The sequence below is a fragment of the Trematomus bernacchii genome, unplaced genomic scaffold, assembly GCF_902827165.1.
Source record: "Trematomus bernacchii unplaced genomic scaffold, fTreBer1.1, whole genome shotgun sequence".
In the NCBI taxonomy this organism is placed as follows: domain Eukaryota; kingdom Metazoa; phylum Chordata; class Actinopteri; order Perciformes; family Nototheniidae; genus Trematomus; species Trematomus bernacchii.
Genome location: NW_022987469.1, coordinates 2,332,744 through 2,348,356, shown reverse-complemented (window position 1 = coordinate 2,348,356; position 15,613 = coordinate 2,332,744). Strand labels below are relative to the sequence as shown.

Here is a 15,613-nt window from a genome sequence, read left to right as displayed (position 1 = left end):
TGTTACACTATAGAAATATAGACATATACTACAGGAGCAGTAACATATAAACATGTGATAGTATATAAATTACAGATGTGCAAGGAACTGTTGTGCAAATTGTTCATGGTTATGGAGAGGGAGAAACTAAAACTATCTAACAGCAATCTGGTGCAGAAATGAGTCCTTAAACCCGGAAATGAGTCAGCATTTATAAACATGTTTGTGGTTAGATGCCTGAAATAGATCTGTGGTTAACACAAGCTGAAGACATTTGAGCGTGTTGTTCTATGACATAAAATACGTCAGTAAATCCGTTAGTAAATACCCCACCGGGGAATTTAAAAACAGCGTGTCCAAGTGAGACGACTAAACGTCATCACGCCCAACATTAGCCGCCTTTAGCTTAGCGGTGGTGAAGCACAGCCATGTGTGATGTAGTTTGTTTATAGCCTAACGTTAGCTTTTTACTGCCGATTTTATTTACACTTCAAAAAACACAAAAGTGGTTAATATGTGGAGATTGTCCTTAGTGTGTGAGTATCATTAACGTGTTTGTGCCAAAGATCTCTTTTTCTGCAACATTCTATAATCCAATGAGGAAATCTCATTGCTTTTTGTCGATGGTGCACTTGCGAAGTCCGGGTCAGCCTACAAAAAAACGTCATCACTGCACCGCTCTGGAGTTACACATTTGCAGAAAAAAGGATTTACCGAATGCATCACTTGTTGAATACTATAATCAAATGTATTAACTATGATCTGCTCCCCCGTCAGATCTGTTGGAACCTCATGACTGTCAGAAGTGCTGCCTCAGCTTCTCCTCCCTGGAGGAGCACCGGCAGCACATCCACGAGCTCCACCCCAAGGAGTTCCACAAGTGCCCCACATGCGACAAGGTGTTCACCAGCGCCGCCCTGCTGGACAAACACAAGGGCACACACACAGGAAGCAAGCCCTTCAGCTGCGAGCTCTGCAACAAGTCCTACCAGGTCTGAGGTCATGTCTTTAACCCTTCTCTTGCGTTTCGGGTCAAATCTGACCGAGTGATTTAGTTTTTTATCATAAATATTGTGTTTTTCATTCAATTGCCTCAAGACCTTATGTTATCCTCCACACTAGGCCTCTGAACATATACAATTGATGATCACCACTTGCATTGATTTTTTAGTGATTTAGCACACGCACACACACACACACACACTCTCACAAACACACACACACACACATACATTTCTTGTGCTTGTGTCCCCCCACACCTTCCAGACAAAACAATTTACTCTTAAGTTACGGGAACCTCTCACTTTCTCGCAATGTACACACACACACACATACACGCATACATATACACATATACACACACGCACAGACACACACATACACATACACATGCACACACACTTCTTGTGCTTATGTCCCCCCACACCTTCCAGACAAAACAATTTACTCTTAAGTTACGGGAACCTCTCACTTTCTCTTGCTGTATGATACAATGTATCATACCTTCTCACAGGTGCGAGCTCTGTGAAAAACCTCTCACTTTCACTTTCACTAAATGCCCCTCCCTTACTGTCTCTCATGCAGTTATATTTGTGCCTTGCTCACATTTGACTCAGACCCCGTTTACACAAGGACGATACGGGTTGTATATAGCTTCTCTTGCGTATAGCCCGTTTGTTCACACGAGGCCGACACATAAACGCGTAAACGGACCCCGCAAACGATAACTGGTCCCAAGGTGGATAGATCTGCAAACGGAACGCTCTGGGGGGTCAGACGGCTCCGTGTGTAAGCCTCTATACCAGGGGTGGGGAACCTTTTTCCTCTCAAGGGCCATTTCAATTTTTTCAACATCCTCCGAGGGCTGTACAAATGATTGACCTCTGCTTAAAAATACTAAAATCACAGCCCATTCATTTGGCCTTTCTTTCATGCTGTGCAAAGAAAAAGCAACCTCTTAATCCAGATATCTTACCTTGACTCGCGCATGCATGCACGTGCACGGTTGTGGCATGACCACCACAACAGAAAGATATGGACACAAGATTTTTTTTTAAATGTTGAAGTTAAAAGCATCAATCTGGTGCACTTTGAGAGCAACATTAAGAGATCTATGGATACATCTCTCAACATCCATATGAAACAGAACTCTAAGCAGATTTTCTTTTTCTTTATGGATATTTTACAAATCACTCCCCTTTCAAACTGTATTCTTGTTTATTAATAACAACTTTTTGTTACTGTCATATAGTATTTTATACCTGTTTACTTTATTCTCTTATTTTTTTATAACTATAATGATCATATATAGATGTGCCTTTACCTGACTGGTTGGAGAAAAAGCTTCTTATATTCGTTAGCATAGTTAGCTAACCAGATGCTAATAACAACAAAGTTATTGACTGTATGATCAGTATGACAGATGAACAGATCGCCACTGGGCTTTCAACTAAAGACACAGCAACCACGCAAAAACTGCGGCATGTGTACGGCTCCTTATGGGTACTGCAATTTTTGAAGTGCCGGAGCGGCGTTCTGTCGCTCTCCGTCAGAACAACACCCCTGTCAGACGAGACATATAGAGTGGCGAAGTCCCTCCCCTTCCGGTGGACCTCCATGGGACCTTATTTCGGAAAAAATGTGTATTGAAGTCAATGGAGAGAGAAAGATTATCTTTCGATCCCGTTTGAATTGTGCCACGAATTACACATATGATGTTTGTCAATTTAAAAGATAATTTTGCAAGTCAAAAAAAAAAAAATGTGTCTTAAAACTGTGAAGTAACACATTTTTTTGTGTGAAACGCTCAATGAACTACATCTCTGGTCAACAACACACGTCACCAAGATGGCCGTCACTACTGTCTTGTCAACAAAACGATTGACTACCCTCACTATCACCACAATGAAACACGTCCTGAAGAATGTCATGCAAAGCTGCCTGCCTGCCTTCCTTTGATTCTCTCTGAACTGCCTGGTCGTTTGAATGTTTAATGTCAACCATTTGTGCAGATAGCATGAAGTAGAAAAGATCGCCGAAGCTAATGTAGCATTAGCGTTAGCATTTCTCCCCCGGGCTTAAATGGTGTATTATGGAATGATCACACCGGTGTGACGGTACTCTTCAAAGGGTTCACGAAATATGACTACTACTCTTACTGTTTAACATTTTGGTTTACTTAATGTTACTTCATGTTAAGGCTAATAAAAATGACAAGGCTAAGCCGGCTGTAATGCTAACTAACGTGCTTGCTACTAGCTAGGTAGCTAACTTGATCCAGCCACTCCTGGTACTTTCATCAGACGGGAAGTGAAAGAACGAGCAAGACCCATTGCTGGTATGATAACAACCTGGTACTAAGCACACAGGCATCTTGTGAAAGTTATCTTATCTTAGCCGCGCCATAGATAGATTCTATCTATATGGCGCTGATCTTAGCTATCTCTTAGTAGAGGAAAACAATTGTGACATCACTTACGCGACTCTGGGATTTGTAGTCTTTCTAGTTGCGTATTTTTCATAGTCTTATATTTCAACAGTTTTACGACAAACTGTGACTTTTTTGACATGGAAATTATTTTTTAAGATTGACAAACATCATATGTGTAATTCATGGCACAATTCAAACGGGATCGAAAGATAAATGTTCTCTCCCCATTGACTTCTATAGAGTGGCGAAGTCACGCCCACTTACTTCCGGGTAATGGGACCTTATTTCGGAAAAATTATGCATTGAAGTCAATGGGGAGAGAAAACGTATCTTTCGATCCCGTTTGAATTGTGCCATGAATTACACATATGATGTTTGTCAATCTTAAAAAATCATTTCCATGTCAAAAAAGTCACAGTTTGTCGTAAAACTATTGAAATATAAGACTATGAAAAATACGCAACTAGAAAGACTACAAATCCCAGAGTCGCGTAAGTGATGTCACAATTGTTTTCCTCCACTAAGAGATAGCTAAGATCAGCGCCATATAGATATAATCTATCTATATGGCGCTGGCTAAGATAAGATAACTTTAACAAGATGCCTGTGTGCTTAGTACCAGGTTGTTATTATACCAGCTCGTTCTTTCGCTTCCCGTCTGATGAAAGGACCAGGAGTACTCTGGATCAAGCTAGCTAGAAGCTAGCACGTTAGTTAGCATTACAGCCTTGTCATTTTTATTAGCCTTAACATGAAGTAACATTAAGTAACCCACAATGTTAAACAGTAAGAGTAGTAGTCATATTTCGTGAACCCTTTGAAGAGTACCGTCACACCGGTGTGATCATTCCATAATACACCATTTAAGCCCGGGGGAGAAATGCTAACGCTAACGCTAGCGATCTTCTCTACTTCATGCTATCTGCACAAATGGTTGACATTAAACATTAAAACGACCAGGCAGTTCAGAGAGAACCGAAGGCAGGCAGGCAGCTTTGCATGACATTCTTCAGGACGTGTTTCATTGTGGTGATAGTGAGGGTAGTCAACCGTTGTGTTGACAAGACAGTAGTGACGGCCATCTTGGTGACGTGTGTTGTTGACCAGAGATGTAGTTCATTGAGCGTTTCACACAAACAAATGTGTTACTTCACAGTTTTACGACACATTTTTTTTTTTTTGACTTGCAAAATTATCTTTTAAATTGACAAACAACATATGTGTAATTCGTGGCACAATTCAAACGGGATCGAAAGATAATCTTTCTCTCTCCATTGACTTCAATACATAATTTTTCCAAAATAAGGTCCCATGGAGGTCCACCGGAAGGGGAGGGACTTCGCCACTCTATACATAATTTTTCGGAAATAAGGTCCCATGGACCGGAAGTAGATGGGCGTGACTTCGCCACTCTATACCACGTGATGACACGTTAGGCTTGTGTTGTGTTCAAGGACCCTGACCTTGGCCAGGAAAAACAGGCACTCGCTTGTTTAATTCTTTTGCGGTCTAGATTTCTTAAATTTTTTTCTTTTTTGCGTGTGTTTATAAATGACCTCGAGGGCTGTACCAAATGGTCTCGCAGGCCGTATACGGCCCGGGGGCCGGAGGTTCCCCACCCCTGCTCAATACGATCATTTTCTGATAACGATGAAATAGCCCCGCCTCCCACTCCCCACGTCTCCCTCTCCCCACCTCTCCTGCTCAGAGATCAGCTGCTGGGCTGTCAGAAGAGGGGGAGGAAAAGAGAGGCTCCATTTATTATTCTTATATTATTATATAGAGTCGTTATCAATTTGTTTTAAAGCTCAATAAATAACAAAGAAGACCTCTGACCGGCACTTTTCTAATTTTGTCCGGAAGATTTCAACTTTAACGGCGAAAAAAAATCTAACTGAAACTCTGCTGCACGGTCCCCTTGGAAGAGGCGAAGAGGCGGAGTGGTGGGTGTTTTTCATCTGCTGGTGGACTACCGGAGAGATTTACAGCAGGAGCAAACGCTTGCCTCGGGGAGGGAGAAAAAGAGCCAGAGCGTCCACAGCGGAGAATAAACAGGGCAACCATGGCAACCATGCGCGGGAAGTCTTCTTCGCTGCTTTTGTGGCAGGAGTACAGCGCCACTTACAGGCCTGGCATATGTACTACAGCGTCTCCAGCGCTTTCGAGCGGTCTCGTGTGAACGGACACGTTTCTGGTGCCTATTGCGTGTGGACGGAATACCTTTTTGATAATGATTGCGGTCCGTTATCGTTATCGTCCTCGTGTGGCAAGGGTATAAAAGTTAGAAGTCTTCGGGCGGACTGTGTGACCTCAGCACAGAAGAATCCATATGACGAGGATCACAAAACACAACAGACATTTATTTTTACAACAGAGGTGGGAGAAGTACTCAGATCTTGTACTTGAGTAAAAGTAGAGTGTAAGAATACTACAAGTAAAAGTCCTGCATTCAAAATGTTACTCAAGTAAAAGTAGAAAAGTATTAGCATCTAAATATAGTTAAAGTACCAAAAGTAAAAGTAGTCATTGTGCAGATTGGTCCATTTCAGAATAATATATATGATATGTGTTATAATGATTGATCATTAAAGTGTTATCAAAGCTGGTAAAGGTGCAGCTAGTTTGAATGACTTTGCACACAGGTGAGCAGACTGTAAGCAGCTCGAGTCATTTCTCCAGACTCGGTGTTTGCAAAAGAATATGGGAATATTTAGAGATGAAAGTCTGTTGGAAAAAAAATTCCATTCAAATATATTTTCAATACCTTCACTTGCATAGTTTGTGCAAACAATTAAACCATAGTAGCGTTGTTATTTATATTGATAAGCTAATAGTTTCAACAGAAATGTTTATTTCCAAAGGTTACATGACATTATATTTTAAAATCCCACATAGTACAAACACACTCTTTGTCCCAAATGTGACTTAGTCAGCCTATTGGTTATTGCCTCCATCAAAATGTTTACATCCTGTATGGAGAGTAGGGCTGCTCGATTATGGCAAAAATCATAATCACGATTATTTTGGTCAATAATTGATATCACAATTATTAAAAACGATTATCCATTTTCTTTGAAAACATCCATTTATTGAAACATTTATTTTTAACATTATGTTTTTAACAGTTGATTACCCTGAACTTTAAGTATAATTCAACTGAAAACACAATAAAAAATGTTTTAAATTTTTTTTTTTTTTTTTTTTTAATTAAAAATAATAATCGTTTTATTTCGATTAAAATACGATTAATTGCACAGCCCTAATGGAGAGCATGGTGTCCTGTGTATTTAATGTATGTGTCCCTCTCGGTTTCCGTAGCAACTGTCAGGCCTCTGGTACCACAACAGGACCAACCACCCTGACATGTTTGCTAACCACACCCGGCAGCTCAAGACTCTGTGCCAGTGTGACGTCTGCTTCAAGTTCTTCCCCAGCGCTGCCAGTGTGGCCAAACACCAGGCAGCAGAGCACCAGGGTGAGCACACACACACACACACACACACACACACACACACACACACACACACACACACACACACACACACACACACACACACACACACACACACACACACACACACACTCTCAACACAGTAATACATTATAATACACACGATGCACCAAAGCTATTAAGCCTCAAGAAGAATCTGAGACATATTTTTCTACATCTCAATTTCATTTATGCTTCACAAATGCATCGTAGATGTTATCATAAACAGTCTGGTTCATATTCACTGTGGTCAACATGGCATCAAGGAGGGATGAAGAACAGAGGAAACAACATCATACCTTTAGTAGATATGAAATCTCAAATCTGTGAGAAAAGGAGACCCAAGAGATCGTGAAAGTGATAGATGCTACCGGAAAAAGAAAGCTTTTGGTGAAAATCCATTGAACAGACTTTTTAGCCTTGATCCAGTATGATAAATGAATTAAATTAACATGATTCAAGTTTCCCCAATTTGAATTTCATTTGTCTGTGTGTAATGTGTAGGTTGAAAGAAAAAGGTTTGGTTTTTAAAATGATCTTCAGTTTTTGTATTATTCTCAGTTTGATCCTCTTGTAGATGTGTTGGATCACAGCATGGTCAAACAACATGGGCTTTTCCCTCACTATTGGATCCATCATTATGCTCTGAACTGGATAGGAGACAGCACATCACGTGTTGTGTGAGGACAGCCTGTTTAGCGGCTAACAGCAGCTCCTTGTCTCCTCTCCTCCCTGACCCCGTGTTCTCCTCCCTGACCCCGTGTTCTCCTCCCTGACCCCGTGTTCTCCTCCCTGACCCTGTGTTCTCCTCCCTGACCCCGTGTTCTCCTCCCTGACCCTGTGTTCTCCTCCCTGACCCCGTGTTTTCCTCCCTGACCCCGTGTTCTCCTCCCTGACCCCGTGTTCTCCTCCCTGACCCCGTGTTCTCCTCCCTGACCCCGTGTTCTCCTCCCTGACCCCGTGTTCTCCTCAGGCTCCACGGCTGCAGCGCTCACCTGTCCCTACTGCCCTGCTGTGCTGGGGGGGGAGGAGGAGCTGCAGGAGCACCTCAGCAGCCAGCACCTGGAGGCCTCCAGCTGCCCCTTCTGCTCCCTGCTCTGCTGCTCCCAGCTGGAGCTGCAGGAGCACCTGCTCTCCTGCCACATGGAGGCTCAGGAGGAGCAGGGGGGGGAGGAGGAGCAGGAGGAGTCCAGCTCCCACACTGTAAGCATCATTACATCAACAAAAGGACTTTTGAATATCAGGTCATGAGTTAAGTCATTTATAGGTAACAATGTCAAAAATGAGTGGGGTTTTTTGCTTGTTTTACCTAATTATTATACTTTATTATGAATACATGTACAGTTAAAAAAACTAAGTTATCTTAAGATTGTCCAAAAAAAGCAGTTTAACAATAGAATAAAACATTTGTTATCATATCATAAGACAGGCTTGTCTCCCACATCGGGGGGGTCCAAATGTAATGCTATGTTTTGCCTTACAAATGTGACCATTTGTATAGTTGTTGCCTTACATACCAAATGTTGCACATCCCAACCACACACTGGGCCAATGTGCACTTCAGCCTTTGAAAATATATATTCCATACATTTGTAATGTTGGTCTTTTATAATGTATTGTACTATCCCTTTAGCACATGCTGAATGAGCAAGTGAAAAATCAAACATTTGACTCAACTTACTCAGCAGCCTGATGTGGTAGCTGGACATTTCTCACTTCTTTTAAATACTGATCAGCGCAGAAGTGAAACCAAGATGTATTTGTAGGTGCAACACTGAGGGGGGGGGGGGGGGGCATACAGTGCAGAAACAGTGAACGTTTCCACCAACAGAACAGAGCAGCTTCACCCTTTATAAATAAATACAAATCTTGAACATATGACTTCTCTCTCCAATCAGGAGACTGCAGCACATCCAGCAGGAAATGAAGGGGCGGAGTCAGAGGCCCAGCAGGTGTTTGTGGCTCTGGCAGGAGGCGGGGAGGTCAACATGTACGAGCTGCTCAACAGCTCTGTCACCATCATCTGTGAGGACAAGCCGGGAGCTGCGGACTCCTGACCCGACCTCTGACCCCTGGAGGATCAGAGGTATGTCTCAGCTACAACACACAACCCAGGCCATGGACTCAGTGTGATGAAGCTTCACGTGTACTCCACCAAAATCTGTTCTGTGGTGCAGCTGTGTGGCCGTTTTCAGACCAGTGAGGGTTCCTGACTTTGGAAAAAGTTCTCATTAATTTAAGTCCAGCTCTGCAAACTCCATTCCCTGATGAAGACTTTACGTGTTTGTTTATTGAAGGAGTTTTTTTCTTTGTCACCAAATTCCATAAAAAAGACTAAAACCCACTGTGTGTTTGTGTTCCTTTCATTGCTCTCCAACATCACTCTTTCATCTGTGGTTCTCTGACAAGTTGTACTAAGTCTTTCAAAAAAGTTCCTCTCATATCTGGTTGCTTTTTAGTATCGAGCCAACAGGAAATAGTGTGTTAGTTGATGACAGCTCCTCGGACCGTGCACTTTTTCTTATTTCAAATAAATACAAGTAATCAATTCAAATGTAGTTCTGTGTTTATTACAGATAGTGCTGAAAAGGACTGGAGAAATAACTTCCACTGTGATCTCCTCATACAGCACAGCCATACTCTTTATGTAGAATGAGTTGTTCTCAGTAGCATCTCAAAGTAAAGAAGTAACAACATTCTCACTATTTGGATTTGAACACCTCTTTTTCATCAAGGAAACATTCATTATTGCAGAACATGATCATCAAACCGCTTCAAACATGGCAACAAACCCAGCAAAGAGCGGCCGGTTTTTAAACCCAGTCTGGAAATGAAAAGGTGGAAGCATTTCTGGTTCCAGACTATTTCCTGGCGTTACCTATACAGTCTATGAGCGTTAGAGAACCATTATATGTTGAATTATCTTCCATTATTATTTTTAATTACACACAGAGTACATTCCATGACCATCAAATGGTATTATGTCCAAAAAGTATTTACATAAGCTGCCTGTATGTGCTGCAGTACATCCAAAGGTCTTAGTGCATCAGGTTTACAAATCAGGGCTCTGGCTAAGTGCTGGATACATCATTTTGCTGTGAAAAACGTCCTGCTTGGACTTTGATATGCCCTGAATACAGCCTGTCAGGCAGTCTCTGCTAGGTGCTGCTGTGTGGCCTTCTCAGCTAGTTCTGTAGACAGTATCAAACATTTAGTTTGATGGTTAAGCCTCACTCAGAGAGAAGCCAGTTTGGGGAGACCAACTTGTAATTGATTAGCCCTTGGATCAACAGAGTTGCTCTGAATTAGAAACTGGACTAGAATTGGAGGGTAAAGTGCATTGATTGCATGTTCTACCAATTGAAATACTTTACAGAGATATTGAGAAAGACTAGACAGAACTTTGAGCACGGGTGAAATATGATGGGAGGTTTTCATTTGCATTCAATTCCTGGATTGTGCCTTTGGCCTTGTTTGAGAAAGCAACACATAAGAGGGGTCACTATTGAGTGAACTCTATTGTACACCTATTGACTACAAAAGCAAACATAACACAACATAAAAGGTAGCACATCAGAGGTGATGCATGTAGCTTTACACATATAATTATCAAAGCAAGCAACTTAATAATAAATGAGGACTGAGGAAACCATCCCCCTAACACCAGTGATATAAGCAAATGTTCAAAGAGCTCATATCCCACATGTTTACTGTTTTCAAACTGCCTCTATAAGAAAGTCATTAGCTCAAAGCGCCCTCCACCAATACGTTATATTCTATAGTATAATTCATGACTCTACATGATGGTGGCCATGCTCTATTAAAGCTGCATTGATTGGTTTGTGTGGCCACGGAGGAACAGAAGCCCTCCTCCCTGCTTATTTGCACATTCTGCAGACACTGAGCAAACGTTAGCATTTATTTAGACTGGTGTTAGTGTCCACATGCTGAACCTCAGTCCAATATCAGCTATGTTTGGTCTCCATCAGACATCTCCTTATTTAAATATCCAAACATATTACTGACTGATGGAACTTGCTTTAAATGTGGCTAATTTAAGCAGCCAAGACAGACAAATGTATCACAAAAGAATACATATATAGAATTTGCATGCTGGTCTCAAATCATCCACAGCACCGTCATCATTTTCACTGCATACGGAATGCAAATATTCCTCTGCTGATGTGTCAAGGACGACCACGACCTGCTGGGTCTTCATACATGTGTTCTACAGGGCATGGTTACCCACACTGTGCATAGTGCCACTCCTTCTGTCCTCAGCAGGAGTCTGAGCTTGAAGGCCTTTCGTTCTCTTGCTGGAGTTAGTGAGTCAGGAGGTATCAGGGTTCATATATGAGCAAACAACCTGGTAATGCATACCGTCCAATTTCTGCCCAAAATGTATATTCTGTACTTCTTTCAATGAATTCATCTATTCATTTATCAAATGGAATCACACTAAAAAACAGCCTGCAGCAACCCTCTGGTTTTTGCACTTGCTATAAGAAACGATAACTGTTATAATCATTTCAGCATTCATTTGAGCAGAGAAATTAGAAAACACAAATGAATCGTTTCATTTAAGGTTGAAAGTGTTCTTCAGTAACTAACAACGATTTAGCACAGTAAATCTAAAGTTCTTTAGAGACAGCGGCGCTGTAAGACAGTGTAAGACAGACATGTTTTTATGTTGTGTTACTTGTTTAACTTCCAAAGGCTGCTTTAGCTCCTGCTCCGGTCTGATTGAGTACAAGGTCAATCCAACATGGCCCCAGAGGGATTGAGGGGAAGCTCCTGTGCTTCCTAGCTGGTGATCTTCTTGCGTGGCAGGTAGGCGTTAGTGATCTGGTTCATCACCACCAGGGCAGGGAAGAGGGGCAGCAGGAGGAAGGCCCACCAGGCAAGGCCTTTCACCGTGGCCTGGAACCAGTCAGAAAACATGGCCGACACACCACGGTGACGGTGGCCAGCAGGTAGACCCACCAGGCAGCATGGTGGCGTGGTACAGCTTCAGCCTCAGCGGGGGGGGAGGACAGGCGCAGCAAGCTGAGGGAAGAGGAGGCCGACGCCGCAGGCCGCCTGCAGCGCAGTCGCAGCCAGAGTGCAGACCCCCAGCACGCTGTGCCAGGTCAGCAGGTGGGGGAGCTCCGACACGTTCTTACTGGCCACCAATGAAGCCCAGGCCGGTGGCCGCGGCTATCAGGACCAGAGAGCCTGGCAGAACCAGTGCAGACGGACTTTACCTTTCCGGGACACGAAGCAGAAGGGGGATCCTTCGAGCCGAGAGAGGAGGACGCCTTCAGTCATACACAGGCAGTACTGCAGACACACACACACGTGTTTATTGAGGGTGTTTAGAAAGACAAAACAAGGAGTTCTGGTGTTGGAAAATAAAAGGACGAGCTGGAGGCCCAGATGAGTTATTTTATAAAACCAGGACTCATCCTGTGCATTACGCTGATATATTAAAGAAAGACAAGGCTGTGTTTTAGCTACAATTTGTTTACGGTTGTTTGTGGATACTTTGGCTAATATTTAGGTTTATCTAATGAATAGATCTGATTATGACAACTTGGGTCTTGTTTTCTGCCATCATTTCTATTGGTTGAGATAACACTTTATTAACCAAAGTTATGAATGATCTGGGAACAGAGACTTTGCTGTTACAACATGTGACAGTGCAGACCACTATGTCGCAATGAGTCTGTGAAGGTACAAATATAAATATCCTTCTTCTGCCTGTGCTTTGAAATCATGTCTGTGGAAGACAAGCTCCCATCGCTGACAGGTGTGCAGCTCACAGTGTTTCTGACTGTAGAGGCAGGATGTTTATACAGGAAGTTATCATGGCTGACACTGGTGATGCACCATCGAGCTCTTCCTCCATTAACCATGACAGAGAAGCCTAACATCCCCCTGTTAGCTGACATATTCCAGGTGAGCTTGTAACACAATATCTGAGGCAGTGATGCAACACCGAGCTTTGTAAAGCTTTCCCTCCATCTATTATTCACCGTGGAAAGAGACACGAGACATCCATGTTATCAGACTTATACACACTAATGAAAGACCTGCCTGCAGTCGTATGGAAAACACTGAAGAATTAACATTCCAACTGATAATTCATCTAAATAACAAAATGCCATCAATACGTACTGATGCTTCAAATAAAGAGGAAATAAAAGCCATCAACTCATGTCAGGTATCCCCATAATGGTCGCTTCTTCTCTGATGGTAACAATATGTTCTTCTTGTATTTATGTGTTGTGATGAATGTGTGCGTTTGAGAGAGAGAGAGAAGATGAAGTCAGGTGCACACTTACTGCGACAGACATACACCAACAGGATGCCAAGAGAACAGACCTGAAACAGAGGAGCAGAATCACCTTACAGTTTCCAAAAGTATCCAAAAGAACATTTCAGATGTCTGGAGGCTGACAGCTCTGTGAGGATGAGGCTCAAATAGGATTGTATTTACATTTATATTCATTTGAACGATTTAATGATATAGGCTAGCTACTGTTTGATACACATACTACAGTGTAATGTTCTAACGGCAACCACTTTGCAGATTATAATGTCTCTAGTATGTAATATTGTTAGTAGGCTACTATATTGTTTCTTTTATAGAGTATTCTACTTTTTATTGTGTATATGTTCTACTGTGCATGCTTTAGATACTCCTTTAGATATTCATCGTTCTACCTTTGGCATGTATGTAGGCTATTTGCTATTTGTATTCTATTTTTTAATCCGTGTGCAATTCCTTGTTATTATGTGACAAAACTATTTCCATTTTGGATCAAGGAAGAATATAATCTAATGCCCAAATGTAGTAGAGTGCAGTTTGGTCCTGTCTCCACTCACTGGTCCCGGTCTGGACAGCAGGCAGATGGATGAGGGTCAGGCCCAGGCCGGTGACATGAGCCGCGATCACCGCCGCCCTTGCGCAGCCACACATACAGCCAGAAGTCCCGCATCCCCCAGGCCCTCTCCCACCGGGCTGTACTCCACATCGGACGGCATGCCGCTGAGCTCCTGCCCGGCTTACCTGCCCACTGCTGCCGCGGATGAGAACCGCGCGGAGGAAACTGAAAGACACGGCGCGTGAGCTGCTAGGAACACTGCACGAGCTCCATACTCACTTTAGAGTTAAGAAGGATGAACGGGGCAGCAGAGGGGAACACAGCGAGGTCAAGATACACACGGCACTTAGCACTTCCGGTATGTCGTTTTTCAAAGTCCGTGTCCAGGTAAATTATGCGGTTATAACAATCTTCCAATCGGCATTATCCTATGACTCCGACATACTCAGTCACGCGCACACTGCATATGGGACCTGCGACTCGCGGTGTAAGTAAAGAGCTGCTCTGTCGCAATCTCTTTGTGAATGAAGTGCACATTAGTTTCTGCGGTCCAGTAGCACCAGTTACGGTCTGCTGGTGAGTTCTTCCTCTCTCCCGTGCACCCTCTTCTGAAAGTCCGCCCGTGTGATGAAGGCGCGGACTGAAGACTGGAACCTCCGACTCACAGTGCTGATGGCCCGCAGTCAGGATCAGGATGGTGTTATTGGTTTCACTTCCTGGTTTGCATCTTCGCCGAAGAGTAGAGGGGGTTGAGATGACTCCCTTCCATATTCACTTTGTCAATGTTGGCTGGTCCTTCTGTGTTCAATTAGCTGGCGACCACAGTGCTGGAAACTGCCCGTATAGCCTACGTGAGGATCTCAACTATTTTCAACATGGACAAGATTTTAAGTTTGATCTAAAGATATAATGTAATACAGTATTAGGGACAATGAAAAAATTGCACTCATCCATTTTCCTTGTGAAACTGACAAACTTTTCTGCAATGTTCTATTGTTTTAAAGACTTAAACTGTATTTCATCTCTATGGTTAAGTAATAATATATATCATGTTTCAGTTGCCTTGACAACATTGATGTTTAACATATTCCTATAGTGCACTGGTTTCTGTATTTTAATGTTCATCATTCTAACCCTAACATGCAGCTCTATCAGAGAATATTTTTTTTTTTTTTAAATGCGAATTTGTATTTTTCCCATCTTTATTAAAATGACAATCATCAAACCATGGATTGTCTAAATTCGACTAGGGATTACAAAATGATCAGTTACCCTATGTCATGCTGAATTTGAGAGTAGTATGAATTGAAACAATGCCCAAGACATTTCCATCGATGTGAGCATCACGTAAATGAAATGCAAACAGAACAAGCAGACACAGAACATTAGTGGGATACTGCCATACTCTTAATAACAAGAACATGTCAAGTTTAAGAGAACGATAATTACCACCTCAGTTTATGACTGCACCACCCAGTCAAGTAGCAATTTCTTTCACATGGACATGTCTATCCTGACTCATGTTATTCTGTATTTAGCAAAGAATTTGAAGGAAATAAATGTGTTATTTGTATTTTTTCTAGATGAAATGTATCAATGTATTTACATGTATGATTGGGATTCATTTGCAGGGAGAAATAGGCCTTCCCCACTTTGAGACTTGTTTACAGAGAAGTACAGAGCACTGAGATTTTCATCACATGGAGCACCCAGAACTATCTGAAGCTCGATGTTGCTGCCGAGTGGTGTTATACAGTATGGTTCAAATTGATTTGACTTTTAAATCTATTTAATCTTGGTTTATTGTGAGAAGTTAAGTGACAACAAACAAACAACGAATTCCTTCCT

General features: G+C 42.3%; 2 protein-coding genes across 3 annotated transcripts in view; one reads left to right on the top strand and one right to left on the bottom strand.

Annotated features, from left to right (window-relative positions):
• The window catches only part of zbtb40 (zinc finger and BTB domain containing 40), a 34,000-nt gene extending 24,756 nt beyond the window's left edge, over window positions 1-9,244 (top strand). For both annotated transcript variants that reach the window (XM_034144040.1, XM_034144046.1), the window contains 4 exons: window positions 757-971; window positions 6,728-6,884; window positions 7,873-8,102; window positions 8,798-9,244. In XM_034144040.1, coding sequence (XP_033999931.1) covers window positions 757-971; window positions 6,728-6,884; window positions 7,873-8,102; window positions 8,798-8,956 — 761 coding nt within the window. In that variant the 3' untranslated portion in view covers window positions 8,957-9,244. The remainder of the gene's footprint in view (window positions 1-756; window positions 972-6,727; window positions 6,885-7,872; window positions 8,103-8,797) is intronic.
• Window positions 9,245-9,447: 203 nt separating this feature from the next.
• Window positions 9,448-13,925, bottom strand: LOC117493485 (cytochrome b561 domain-containing protein 1). The gene is given in 10 exon segments (XM_034144059.1): window positions 9,448-11,849; window positions 11,852-11,890; window positions 11,893-11,940; window positions 11,943-12,071; window positions 12,073-12,108; window positions 12,111-12,218; window positions 13,219-13,262; window positions 13,767-13,845; window positions 13,847-13,882; window positions 13,884-13,925. Coding segments are annotated over 10 exon segments (708 nt in total). The 3' UTR covers window positions 9,448-11,702.
• Between the last annotated feature and the right edge of the window lie 1,688 nt (window positions 13,926-15,613).